The sequence below is a fragment of the Anarrhichthys ocellatus genome, unplaced genomic scaffold, assembly GCF_004355925.1.
Source record: "Anarrhichthys ocellatus isolate YVR2014 unplaced genomic scaffold, GSC_Weel_1.0 scaffold7, whole genome shotgun sequence".
In the NCBI taxonomy this organism is placed as follows: Eukaryota; Metazoa; Chordata; class Actinopteri; order Perciformes; family Anarhichadidae; genus Anarrhichthys; species Anarrhichthys ocellatus.
Window position 1 is genome coordinate 541,871 of NW_022280037.1, and position 14,627 is coordinate 556,497.

The 14,627-nt window shown below is 43.0% G+C and overlaps 1 protein-coding gene across 4 annotated transcripts in view; it reads left to right on the forward strand.

Moving 5' to 3' along the window:
- The first annotated feature begins 5,035 nt into the window (after positions 1-5,035).
- The window catches only part of kiz (kizuna centrosomal protein), a 37,544-nt gene continuing 27,952 nt past the window's right edge, over positions 5,036-14,627 (forward strand). Inside the window, exons 1-8 of one of the 4 annotated variants that reach the window (XM_031847148.1) lie at positions 5,036-5,218; positions 5,761-5,823; positions 6,445-6,607; positions 7,884-7,958; positions 9,295-9,919; positions 10,003-10,261; positions 13,151-13,270; positions 13,982-14,146. In XM_031847148.1, coding sequence (XP_031703008.1) covers positions 5,061-5,218; positions 5,761-5,823; positions 6,445-6,607; positions 7,884-7,958; positions 9,295-9,919; positions 10,003-10,261; positions 13,151-13,270; positions 13,982-14,146 — 1,628 coding nt within the window. In that variant the 5' untranslated portion in view covers positions 5,036-5,060. The other 3 variants (XM_031847149.1, XM_031847150.1, XM_031847151.1) reach the window with 3 other exon arrangements.

Sequence of the window (14,627 nt, forward strand, 5' to 3'; positions counted from 1 at the left end):
CACAGTATATGTAGAATTCAGAACCATGTGTCCTTGTTTACTTGGTTTGTCTGGGTGCCAACATTTCCTAATTGCCCTCTCTGAATTTAGCAACTTGGTCTCTCGTCATTACGGCACCACTGAAGTCCTAATGAGTGGAATTGTTGTCTGAAAGATGGCCCCCTTTTTTTCCCTGCTGCGAAAGCACATTAGATCCAGACAGCTCATTTCCATTCCCCCTGTCATCTCTCTAGAAATGACGTGCAGTGCTTGAAACTGTTTATTTCCAAATTCAGACCTCCTCCGCGGCAGCCATCGGCTTCAATTACCAGTTTTTTCCTGAGCGGAGCCATCAGGCAGCCTGACACTGAGGTCCAACCTAATTCCCACCTTCTCCAAAGTCAAGAGCATAATGTGCAGATAAAAAAGGTGGAAAATAGCCTGCCACTCATTAGCATGCAGCGCCTGCCTGTTCATTTGCTTGCTGCGAATGAAAGTTCTGACACTCAGCGCCTTGTGCAATACGAGAATAGTCCTCTTCAGACTGCCTCGTGTCCTTACCGCCGTGGAAAGGTCATCGGCAGAGGTGTGCGCTCACCAACCTGGCTCTCTGCTCTTCACTGGCCCACCTGGGAGCAGGGTTAGCCGGGGGTATTGATTCAGGGAGAACCTCATTACCTGCTGAATCAACATATTATTGCCATGTTTCACCCAGCCGAATTGTTTACAAGTGTCTTTAGCACGGGCAAAAGCCTGCTCTGGTGGGCCACGACCGCATTCATTAGTCCCTGACCCCGGTGATTATGTGTTATCTGATACGCTGCTATCTGGCTTGGCCGCGTGAGCAGGGCCACTGGCCTGCATCGGCCTGGGCCCATTACAAGCCCTCTCCTTTTCTCTCTCCGTTTTCCTCTCCCTCTCCCCCTTGATCCCTCTTTCCCCTCTGTCTGTGCTCCCTATGAATGTGTCCATTAGCCTGCCGATGTGTAAATTGTTTTCACCTGCACTGCGGGCAGATGGGGAGCAGTGTCTCTGTCGTGATTTCCTATGCATGAGCTTTCTAATCAGTCGTAGAGTAACATGATTCCCTTGCTCCTTGCCAGAAAAAAAAAGGTGAGCTTGCGCGAGCACGCACACATACATACATTACATACATGCACACGTGTTCTCGCACTCACAATCTGCAATCAATATGCACGCTGTGTTGTGGGGGATATTGGTGCGGTGGTAGTGGTGACAGGGTTCATTATATGAGCTCGCCTTACAACACTGATGGCTTAATACAGAGGACAGGGCCTGGGCCCGGGCTGATCCTCGCCTCTGCCATTCCCAATTTCAGTTCAAATCGACGGATAATTTGACCTGGAACACTAAGCCCACATAAGGGCAATGATATGCAGTGGCAGTGACAACAGAGTGTGACCCACGGAAGAGACAGGAGAGGATACCCTGAGCGCAAACAAATAAAGCATTCCCTAATGCCTTAATGTGGATGTGACATGTGCCCTGTGGGCCTCTGCTGGAGAAGGGGGTCAAATGGGCCATCCAGGACCGGATTGGCTCTTTTTGGGGGGGGGGCTGAACACACAGGATACTGATTCAGAGTGAGATAAAAAAAGTCAACACGATCCACCTTCTTCTTCAGCAATAGGTTGACGTCAGTGCAAGTCACCTGCTGCCTGACAGCCGGGCCACTGAGCCTGAGTTGGTAAACATGGAGGTGGAAGGGCACAGTCTTAACAAGACCAGGGATCGTTGTAAACAACCAGGCCCACTACTGGAGCAAACACTAAGCCCCGGCTGTCAGACGCCTGACCCGAGCGGCCCAGCCCACATGAATCTCATCATCTGACAACAACCACACACGCCGCTGCCCTTATTCGCCGCTGTGTACCACACCGCCCCTGCTATCAGCTGTCAGTCAAACTCCAGGCTCACAGACTTGTCAAACTGAGAGATGATCCTCTCCTTCCCGTCTCTCTCGCCCACTGACAGGATGTGCCCGCGGACCGCAATGCATGTGAAAATGATTGGAAAAACGTCTGGATGAGACTAGCGGGCAGATGTCCAAAAGGAAAGAATGAAGAAATGTAAGAAAATAGAGAACGAATCCACTCTGCAAACTACGACATCACAAGGCGTGCGTGTGCTAACAACAAGCCACTGTCAGTAGACCTGGCAGTCTTTGTTCAGAACCACACTGACGCACTGTGCTCTCAGACGGCACTCGAGACGGCCTTGATGTTTATTCAAATAAACAACAAGTGCAGCTTCATGCTGAATCTGATCTTCCTCACTCATCCTTACCGGAGGAAGAGACAACATCTACAAAAAACAGTTTAAAGAAACAACACGTCTTTACACAGTTTAGCACAGCCACTTGGTGTTCGATTTCCTGCAAATGAAAAGGCAAGCATTGGAAACTAGTTCCCCTCCACCCCGTTCTATTTCCTAAGCTTTCTTTTCCATGAAATTATAAAGGGGATTTGTTGCAGCTTTTCATCCACTTGATAGCACTTAACTAATTGCTGTCCTCTCTTGGACAAAAATGCACTCAGAAAAACATAGACATACAAATAAAACCGTATGCCGGCACATGCGTGTATGCACACTGTGATATTTTGCAAAATTGAAATCAGACCTGGTTCTGAACAGATGCTACTAATATCATCATCTGGACACATTTCATCTTTTTAATACAACTTTGTGAAAATACCGATACCTGTGCCAACTACAAGTGCCTACTTTTTGAAACGATTATAAAAGCCCGGTCAACTCTCTCTCGCTGGGGGTATCAGCCAATTATAGAAACAAGTGACCATTGAATTAACACATGGAACTTGAAAGCTTTTGCACTCTGATGTAGAATGCTCTCTGGGAAAGAAAAATAATAAAATGTCAGACCTTAATTTGCAATTTCACAGGGAGTCACCCGAGTTCTGGTTAAACAATAGGTTTCAACTCGATGGAAACACAATGGGATTGTAAATGTTGAAATGTGCAGCCAACGTGTTGATAAATGTCACCGATCTTTTTAACATTTTTTTGTAAATGCTATCCAGACAAAAACTATAAATGAATAACTAACGTTCTGACTGATTTTTAAACTCCTACACCTTCTTTCGTCATAGATGAGAATTGAGGATTTGCATTAACAGCAAATACTGCTCCGGTATCTAAGTGATAGTGAAAGGAGCGAAGGGAGAGCCACGAAAACCAGAGCTGTGGAAGAAACAGCCACAAAAGACAGATAAACCCAACACCACAGAGAGGTGAGCCAACTGTTCCAAGTCTCACACAAGGGGAGGAAGAAAAAAGGGAGGGGAGATAATTTAGCATTTGTGTAAGCTGTTTATCAAATTATTAACTGCACAGATGTTTCTGACTAGCTAGGGGCTGAACATGGGCTCTGCCAGGCAGGGGAACAAAGGTCTGAAGGATTCAACGGAGATGTGCACTGAATATCAATTTAATTTACTAGCTGTTAATTCTCATGCAAATTGTGACCTCTGTTAGGGCGTATCAATGGCCATACACATTGTATGTCTTCAGAGGAGCAGCAGGCAGAAACACTGTAGAAAACTACAAATGGGAAAAATAATATTTTCAGTGCAGCCATTCATGCAGGAAGATTTGGAAAAATGTATGCGCGGCACCTTCTTCTTTTTTTACTGATAAACACTTGTAAAGGCTATACGTACTCTATCATCAAAACTGTTATTGTTTTGTGCCTTTTTGGGCTGTCTGTGTTTTTGGAACTAAGAAGGAGCTCTACTGTAGATAACTCACTGTAAAGTTCAAATGAATGCTGTTCAGGAAACGGATAAGAACACATTGTGGAAGAGGAGAGAGGATCATTTATGAGCTTTTTTCTGTGCATTTATCTATGCAAAGTGACTGACATCATACTCACCATTTTCGAATGTACCTTAATTGGAGTGTCTTTATTTTAGATGCAATCTCACCCATGGTGCCAGTGCATCTTGATGAGTTTTCTGCCGGATACACAAAAGTAAGGGAGAGCATCGTGAGTAAAACGGTGGTTGTGAATGTCATCTATGTTGTGAACCGTAATCTGCTGAATATGATCACGAATGCACGGTATGACATTCAACAAAGGTTGATCACTGGCATCAACCCTCAGCTGAGCTCAGCTGGAACGGCAATGTTGCAAGCCCCATTTTCTTCATCACCTCCAAAAAGGACCGCCTTTCAGCTCACCACAGCACAAACAAAAAGCCTGGCGACAATATCAATTATACATGCAGGAGGCAAACAAGGGGATTTATTTCACAACAAATAGCCTCATAGAGAGATGCTGAATGGGACCTATTAGCATTAGAAAAGGACAACAAAACTCCCCAGTTCAACAGCTAAAGAGCAATTTGATGGGACTGGAATTGGGGAAATTGCTTGATTAGGGTGTGCATTTGGAGGGGGCTGTCAATTTCAGAATCCCAGCAAGGATGTGTTGTGTTGTCCCTTTGACAAAGTGACACACTGCTGCAGTTAAAACATGACATTATGAGAACTGTCAGTGGTGAACTTTGATAATGCAAGACAAGATCAGGGGATGATATGGCATCCATCTGGGTAAATGAGACATCAATCTGTATCTGATAGAGAGGGGGAAGCTTGTCAAATGAAGATGAAGACGGCCTTTTAATGGCTGGTATTTAGCTCGAATGTTGCAGACATTTTTTGGAAGCAAACGGTGGGGTTTTCTGAAGTATACGGTCCCATTTAATCCTGGTGGCATCATTTACAATTAATTCGAATTAACCTTGGTAACAAAAACACATTAACCGTATACGTATAAAGGACCGTTGAAACTTATATCTAGTTTTACACTTTCTGAAAGGGCTGTTTCAGTAAATATTTGTAAGAGTTGTTGGAAAAAATACTAGTTTTTCTTACCCGAAACATTTTTTTTTTTTTAACCACTTTTTTTTGTCGTAAACAGCATAGCTCTACCATGTACAAATAACTTTTAAAACGGAAGTAACGAGGGGGCTCCCGCCCGTACTCGCACCACGTGTTCTCTGTTTTTAATCAGCAGGGACTTCTGGGAAGTGGTGCTCATGGTAACCAATGTAAACACCGGCCGACTTCCTCCACCTCCTCTCCCTCGTCTCGGCTCTGGAGTAGCGCCAAAGCGGACGAAAATGGCAAACATGGCTCGCAGCGATGACAAGTATTATGAGAAGATAACATCGATCCAACAAATCATGCATAACAGGTGAGCTTTCCCTCTTTTTCGTTGACGGGACGTGGCTTGGTAGAGACCGCGGACTCGAGTTCTGATCTCTACCGCCCGGTAGCCTCCTCCTGCCGCTTCCCACAAGGAGGGAGCAGGCTAGCTACTTAGCTAACCAGCGAAGTCACGGTAGTCTATTTACTTTGGGCGCTTTCTCTAGCTAACAGCAGTACTGCTGCGGCTGTTCTTGCATGCAGATGAATGAAAAGCTAACCTGACATGAACCGTGAAACATCCACATATCCACATCCACATATTAGCCAAGTTACCCCGAAACTAATGCTCGCGCTTGTTTGTATGGAGTTAGCATTAGCTAATTCGTACAGTGTATCAACAATAACATACGCATGCACTGTTAGCTGATATTATGTAACATAGCGTATTTGCATGTCAACATTAGCATATGCATTACAAATTGTTAACAAGTAACGTTACATAGGTAAGTACCGTTAATATTGCTGCTAATTATCCATTAATTAGCCAAGCAAACCACGGGTGACAGTTCCCCTGACTTGTGTGTGCAGGGAGAAACGGAGGCTGGAGCTGGAGAGGGAACTGTTTGCTTACTCCAGATCCGATAATAGAATGTAAGTTATACAGATTTACTGTATATCAATACATATATCGTTCTTATACCCTGACTTACCATACCTTGTTCTTATGATTTGACTTTCATATTAAGCTATAACTTTGATTTATGAGACATTTAAGTAGAGATCCCTATAGGTATTTGTTTTGCAAATTTACAATTTATACGTATGTTTAATGGGTATACATACAGTATATTCTGTATAGATGCATAGTCAGTTTTGTATTTTTATTTGGAGTAGGCACTGGCATTTGTGTTCATCTGAATTGTTATAAACAATATCACCACAGTTGTGTGTGTGTGTGTGTGTGTGTGTGTGTGTGTGTGTGTGTGTGAGTGTGTGTGTGTGTGTGTGTGTGTGTGTGAGAGAGAGAGCGAGAGAGTGTTACAAGCACATTGCACCTTTTGGATGTAAGCTGAACAGCCTGTTTTCATCGTAAATTGATTCTCATAAATAATAATGTGCTGGGTCGAAACAGCTGATAGGAGAATTGAGAATAAGATTTAAATTTAAAACGTATTGTGCTTAACCTTTTTCCTCTGAAAAGTCTAGCTCTTATTTTTTGACAATGTTCCTAGATAATATTTCTTTTGAATAATAGTTCTCCACTGCCTTCAGCTCACAGATAAAGCGTTCCAAACTGCGCAGTTATCTCAAGGAAATCTGTGACAGGGGAGCGCGAGCAAAAATGAGAAACCTTGAGCTTCTGAGAGATGTGGAGTGCATAGAAATTAGCATGAAGGAATATAGTCCTGACCATTGTCCCCTGCAACAACAAAAGGTATAACACACACACACACACACATTTTATTTGTTCAGTGGAATAGTTTTTCTCAAACACCCTGCCTACAAGGTTTATACAGTTTTCCAAAATTTTACTTTTCTCTAAAATATTTTATTGCATTTAATTGTTTATTAATTTTTGGAATACTGTGTGTTTAAAAAAAACATTTGTACACAATACACCATGACTTTAGAATAAGAACAATAAACTCACAGACCCACAATAAAATAGAATTATGTAAGGAATGTATATTAATTATTATAGCATGTGTTGGATGCACATTTGCCTTAATGCCGTGCTGTAATTTAACACAGAGTAGTAATAGTTGCTTGCAATTGCTTGATGTGACAACAGTAAACACTCAAACTGTGCAATTTATCACGACAAGCAAATGAACGAGGGGGAAAACAATGAGCGAGTCAGATTATCACTTAAAACTCAACGACAGTGCTTGACAGCTTAATATCAAATTAACAAAATTGGCTAATTATGACTCGCTGAGTTAATTGCCCAATATAGAGACTCTGAAGTGCTCCAGAGGTTTAGTCATTCTCTCCCCTCAAGCAGTTGGTTTATTTCCTCTTGATGCTTTATGAGTCCTACATGTCTGTTGTTATTTTGGTGGTCCTGTTGCTCGTTGTTTCCATTGTCTAAAGTCACCCTGAATTTTGTTGTCGAAATGTTTTCGGTGCGTTGAAAACCATAAATTCCTCAAATGGACAGGGAGTAAAGTGAAGCTAGGTGCATACATTTATGACAATTTCAGTGTAATCTTTCTTAGTATTGGTTAACATTTAAAAACAAGAGTGGGCAAATGAGAATTCATGAAAGCGGCCTTTTTTTAAATGGTCTGCTTCTGTAAACTGCCATTGTTCTGATGAAAAGGTCTGGCATGTTTGAGCTAATCCAAGTGCCCTTCAAATGGCCATTAGCTTTTTTTAATTGGAGTTGGGATTAAGGCAGTAAGTTAGTCTGTGGCCGGTCAGATAAATGTTAAAGGGTGTCAGCAGCCACACAGAGGACACTCGCTTGGGAAAAACCCCGCTGCGATTGACTGATGCTCGATGCTGTCACCTCTGCTTTCACACCACATGCAGATAATATTCTACAACACTATCGCAGCGTTTTAACAGACGATTCCTAGTGTTTGCACGAAGAGTGGGGTTTGCCTGTCACACCGTCAGTTAAATGTTATGTCTATCATCCTCCTGTCACTTTTCTGCTCTTATCTTACTCTTATCTCCGTATCATTCTGTCTTTACATCTCTTACAGGCTGACGTTTTCAAAAAGATTGCCAGATTTATGGAAGCAAAGAAGAATATAGGGAAAGGGCTTGATGCAGCAACGGTAATGCAAATATCTGCGACATAAACTATTAGTATGGTAATAGTTGAATAGCATTCAGGTTTAGAAGTAGCATATTTGTACATCATGTACTTTACACGTGTACTGTGTTTATGCGCCTGTGTGTTTTTACACATACTTTCTTATGTAGCACTTGCTTTTTTTAAATTGTTGGAACCTTCTTTTCTTTTTTTAAATGTTTATGCAAATCTCAGTTCTATCAAGCTATGTTTTCAGGTTCAGAATAACAAAGGCAAGTAGACATTATGCCTGGTAAATCTGTAGAGGAGTCTACATTTAAACTGTGTATCTGCAGTAGCACAGGTGTCTAATCCTAGCTGGTGCATCTGTACAAGCGATGTAGTTCAAGTCCATAGCTGCTTTCTCCCTTCACTTAAAGCAGTTAAAGCTCTTTTAGATGAAATGTCTAAGACATCTCATAATAACTTGGAGCATGCCGTCTAGAGCAGTCACTTGTAACTGTGTGCAAAAACCCCCGTCAGCCTGTCGATATTGTAATGAGCAAAATGGTACCGTCACTCCATTATGCATACAAGCCATTGGCTGGCAGTGTGCATGTCCCTCAGGCTGCAGCATTCATTAAGGGAAGCTTACCGGGCTGAAAGCTGGAGACAGATGATAACGGGATATGATTTTCATATTTAATACATTCCTTGGAAGAGCACACGCGTGCCGCAGATTGATAGAAGAATCAATTGCTACTTTAGTGAAACACTTTCTACTTTGCCCTGCAGCTACCGATGGAATCACTCAGCCAAGAAATTAACTTTTCCTCTTTTTTCTTTTTCTTTTTTTTTTTACCTACTTTGTGGATCTGCTGGGCAAGGCTGCATGGTTTACAGGGAATGTTATTAAGCAGCTAACTGTTTGGTATTTAAGACGCTTATCAGAAAAGAAACAGAAGCCATGCTTTTTGTTATTACGTTTGGAGGGAGGCTTTTTTTTGCTTCACTCCCCCCCCCCACCCCCACCCCCTTGGTGACATTGCAGACATGAATCAAAACTTGTCTAAAGGATTTCTAATAACATGAAAAGTTAAAACATTGATCCTGAGACATTCTTCTGAAAGATGTTGTGAAAAGAATTCTGACCTTGGCCCAAATAAGATACTTATTCAAATCCGTAAAGTGGATGTTAACATACTCGAATATCTTTCAAAATAGGCTTATTCAACCTAAGCAAGAAATTTGATGTCTTCGAAAATTGTATTTATTTACAAATATTATTTTTACAATGTAATTGGAATTGTGTTGCCAAAAAATGTATATATTTCATCGATTTTTATTTATTTATTTTTTTTCTTCTCCTATATTTGCAGGATGAAGCTGTGTCTATACAGCACCAGGACAGCTCCCTCTCTAACCCAGCTAGGGATTTTAAACAACCACCAGCGGTAATTTTTATGGGCCGCCAGACCTCCGGAGGGTCTGACGCTGAAGCTGGCACCACAAGTGTACACTCACACCAAGCATTGCATCGTTCACCCAATCGCAGCTTGCACTCCCGCGAACGTCTACCAAGTGGCCTTTTGAAGGACTTCAGAGTTGGCGGAGAGGATGCTGCCAGCAACCGAGCACATTTATCAGATGACATTTCAGGCTCAAACGATTCCCCCGACGGCTGTAATTTGAGTGACAAACATGAAAGAACGATGGCGGCGCTCCCATCTGTTCCGTCCATTTGTGCCTTAACAGGCGCAGCTGGCAAAGCGCCTTTCGGAAGTGATGATGAACAAGAACCTTCACCTCTGGTGACCTTGACGCGGCCTGAGAAGAGTCCGTCTCCCAGCAGCAGTAGACTCATGAAGGCTGACGATTCCCCTGCAGAACACACTGACTCCCGAGAGGTGGCTCATCAGCCAGCCGTAATGGAAGACGGAGAGCGAGGTCGCAGCCATTTCATGCCTCAAACCACTTTGGGAAAAGAAGCTCAGGATATAACAGGTTTGCAATGCTATCCGCTCGCTTATTACCTCGTAGTATCTTTTTACCGCCTTGACTTAAATATTTCATGTGTTAACATTCAGGTATACGCGGGAGCGTCAGCACACCGAGCTCCGATGTGCAGTTGTCGGAGAGCAGTGTTAGTGACCTGTCCATTTCGCTGACACAATCTGAGCTGGAAGAGGATCCGCCTGAGGGTGTGGCACCTGAGAGGAAAGTCACTTCTGGAGGGAGCGATGATCACAATAGGCGCAGCCCTGAATCATCCCTCCACTCCGACGGGTTCAAGAACACACCACAGTTAAACTGTGAATCCTCAGCTCCAGTGGGGACATTGGAAAGGTACGGTATGTGTGACGTCTGTACATTGTCTGGAAGTGGATGTGGAAGAAAAACACTAACAAATTGCTTTATGGCAGCACACTTCCTAAAAGGCGCACAAACACAGTCAGTGTTTCTTTCTCACCCCCCTAAGATTTAAGGCTAAGCAAGCTGGGAAAGGAGAATGTTCTGCACAGCCACGCTGAACCACAGAGGGCTGTTAGTGATAGGAGCAGGTGAAGACACCGCACAGTCCTTGCCACCATCACATCAGAGGCTGACAGAGGGGATTGTGGGAGTCACGGTCCATGCCGCCATGCTCTATGGGGCTCAGCGGCGGCTGTGGTGGTGGCAGTGATGCATCTTATAGGGAGAGCTCAGGACCTGTCACCAACAATATTGCCATAATCCAAGATAATGCTGTAACAGAGCAATTTTCTGCTTGAGAGACCTCAGGAAGTCCCCAGTGGAGGAGGAAATTTGTGGCACCATAGAGTGTTCTGGAGGGTGGGCATGTGGACAGCACTTACAGCCACACATCCTTAGCGTGATGATGGCCTCTGAGTTGAAGGATAATTTTGGATGGGGTTAGAGCCACAGAAAATCCTGTGTGAATGTTTGCGCCCAGAGCTTCTTCAATTGCCCTACAATACACAGTATTTTTGTTATGCATATTCACCTTTACCATATTCTCAGGGACAGTCCCTTTTTTCCTGTTGTTCCTGTCCTTGGATTATGTACATTATGCTTGTTTACCATTCAACATTTTATTTGTTCGATGAAGTACCCACTTGCACATATGCTCACAATAATGCTATTCAAAGCAAACACAATATTTCTGAGCATTTTTCGAGTGTGTTGTAAAGACATGTTCAAAAGTTGGATTTTATTTTCTCCCCTGCAAGTTTAGCATGTTGGTGACATGTGTTTCTGTGTGGTCTGCTATACTGTTCATAGTGTGACCTCAAGAGGAGCTGCAGTTAGCCTCCACCGGGGAGACGATGGTGGGGGCTGCAGCTTTCATTGTTAACACGAAGGGCTTCTGTGTATGAGGAGAAAACCAGAGGCTTTGATGTAAAGCTCAGAGAGCATCCAGGCTCTGTCCTCTCCCTCTCTTTCTCCCTCGCTCTCTCTTAAGGTTAGAGTTTATTTCGCTCCCTCCATTCAGCTCACAGTCAGGAAAAACAAGCCTTGGCAATTCATTAGATTATCCCATTATATTTCTCCTCCAGCATGGCTGGGGTGAGTGAGGGTACATGACTGAAATATCCTCCAGGTCTTTTCTTCCAGACTCATCATAATGGTCCCACTGTGTCCTGCTCTCAAATATGTCGTCCCTGAACTGCAGGATGGTTCTGCCTCATTGGTGGCAAGAACGCCACACAAAAAAATCCAGTTCAAGTCGAGAGATGGAACGTAAGCTATATAGGCTTTAAAATGATTTAAACGTTCTGCAATGTCATTAGGGCATTACTTTTAATTTCTTTGTTTTACAAAGATTTCTCAGTAGGTTTCTCTGGGTTTATCTCGTCTCTGTGAAGTTATTGCACATTGCCACACAGTACTTTTGTAAACTGCGTGCTCACAGTGTGGTGGGACATATCCCAAATGTACCACTGCACTCAAAGTGTTCTTACTTGTGGCACATTTTTCCATTCCTTTGTGATATATTTGCCGTCTGTGCCAGCAAGGGGAGATCTTTCTGACACCAATCACTCAACAATGAGACCATTCCGTGTGATAAATCACAGCGGAGCCCGTACTGTACGCTGCAGACCAATATCGCTGCAGCGAGGCTGACCTCTGCCTCCTAGCTAACAATGCGCCCCTGATGATGTCGACGCGTGGACAACGGCAGCATCTAAAGTGAGGTTGGGGACCTTGACATGAAAGCTGGCGACAATACAATGAGAGAGAGAGAGAGAGAGGTTTTGCAGAAAAAACAAACTAATTCACTTTCTCCCTCTCTAAAGGTCTCTTTTTGAAGAGCGTTGATAAATAAAGTGGAAAAAAGAAAGATGAATATTTCAATGCCCATGCTGATGATAAGGGAGAGAGAGAGAGAGAGAGAGAGAGAAAAAAAAAAAGATGGAGCTTTTGCCTATGCTACTTCAGCCTCACTGAAGAGGACTTAGCACAGACGGATTGCACACTACAGAATGTCATGGATATTATTCAAGCTGCCAGCTTAATCAGGATGTTACCAGGAAACAACCTGCAAAAAAGAGGGAGCAATTGTTTGCTGACCCCTAACCCAGGAGCCCATTACAGATTGTCATAAATTCTTTTTGGCCCCTTTTATGTAGGGGGGCTCAGGATCTCTCGGCTTGGGGTTTCATGGGAGAATTGAATGAAGGCCACCCAGAGCTTAATGCGCAAGAAAGAGATGAATTCCCAATATTTTGCAGCCTCACACAGGACCAGATTAAAGTGTAAATCTCTAACCAAAAGAAGTCATTTTGAGGCCCCTTTTTTTTGGAACTTTTTTTTTCCCCTTTTAATGTGAGATGGTGGTGGTAGTAATATTAATATTTTCATTATTTTGTATAATAATATTACATATTTATGATGAAGTTAACTGATAAAAGCTTATTTAAAGTTCTACTTTAACAGCCGGCAGCTAGTTCTACAAGCTCACACAACCTGTCGCTACATGTGGCATCATCGGCGTGCTTTGAAAAGTCCTGTTATGTGGAGGTACCATGATGAGGTACTAATGATCAGATTCCTCCAGCAGTCCTTGAGTACTGTCCCTCAAGGAAATTGCCTGGAAAAACGCATCACTGACTTTCAGATCAAAGTGAATCCTCTTTTATTTTTCTCCCTTTAACCTACAAATAGCAGGATAATCGATCACTTGGCCTCCATTTGTATTTCTTCTCACCACGTTAATGGGTAATCTGTATTTAGTCTCCGCCAGGAAGGATTCTTTAATCTGCTCGACAACATCGAAGGACGACTCCACGGCGAACGGACCAGTGTGTACGCGGATTCTTCGATTGATGGAAGACAACTCAATAGAATTATCAGGTACACCCTTCCTGTCTTTCCTCCGACTTCGACTTCTACAATCTTATCCCCCCCCCCCCCCCCCCCCCCAAACGGAATGCTGTGTGTATTTATTTGACGGCCATGGAGTGGTTTGTGCAGACGGGGAAAACATTATCCGTCTGCCAAGGGCTCTCACTTTAGATGAAGTGTCATCACCAACATGCACACGTCTTTATTTCTGAGAGGTTTTCAAACGCATGGGATTGTTATAGTAACCGCCCCATTGAATTGTTATTGGAAGTCAGGGAGATGGAGGATGGAGAATGTGTTTCATTAGACTGGGCTTATTTTTCATAAGCCTTTTTATATTTCATAGCATGATTAATTTACCATAATTGGAGTTCTTGTCGTAAAGTACGGATAAATGTCTGGGAAATGAAAGCTCCTCTTTCCTTTTTAAACCCAGTTTACACTTATCCCCTTCTATGCAAACACGAGTGCTGTAAATGATGTCAACAAAATCTCCACTCGTGAAGAGAGTGGCCATCTCGTGTCACGACCCTCAGTCTAATGTTTAGTCTTGCTGTGATATTATGTGAGCAAGTGTGCATGTGCATTGGTGTGTATGATCATGCTTGTATACTGCGTGTGTGAAGTGTTAGCAGCTGCTGGATGTACTCCATGTGCTCCTGACCCGCCTGAGCCCGGGGCTCCATGGCAATAGCTGACTGCTCTCTATATATTGGACAGCCTTTGTAACCGTGGAGCGGGCTTGAATGACGAGGACCTTGAAGCATGTGGAGCAGTCATCCTTCATGAGCTTCAGAGGTTGTCATGGAGCACGGCAAAGGGCTGCCTGCTACCACAGGATCTAGTGGGTGCTCAGCAGTCCAGCACTGAGCCTAATGAAATAAGGTAAGGCGTCCTGGTTCGTCTGAACCCAAAACCAACGACCGATGTCAGTGTTTTCAGTTTTTTTTTTTTCCCCCAGCTTAATGAAGCTCGTGATTGTGGGATTGTAAATCACAATGTCAATGTAAATCACTAGTGTTGGCTTTCACGTTGCGTTACATAACTTTGCATTATGTTACGTTTGTGACAAACTGCAACCTCTGAGATGCCAGGATAAAAGCAGTTCTATGATCAAATATAGTTGTGATACAGTGTCTTTTGGGTAGACACTGACATTTTGAACTCTAATAAATAGTGCTGTAACGGAGTCAATGGGGTTCAATAGACCTTTCCTTTCATAGAGACAAAGACCAGACTTACAATGGAAATAAATTCCACTTTTCAGACAATATGTGTGTGTATATATATGTATATATATGTATATATATATGTATATATATGTATATATGTGTATATATATATGTGTGTATATATATATATATAT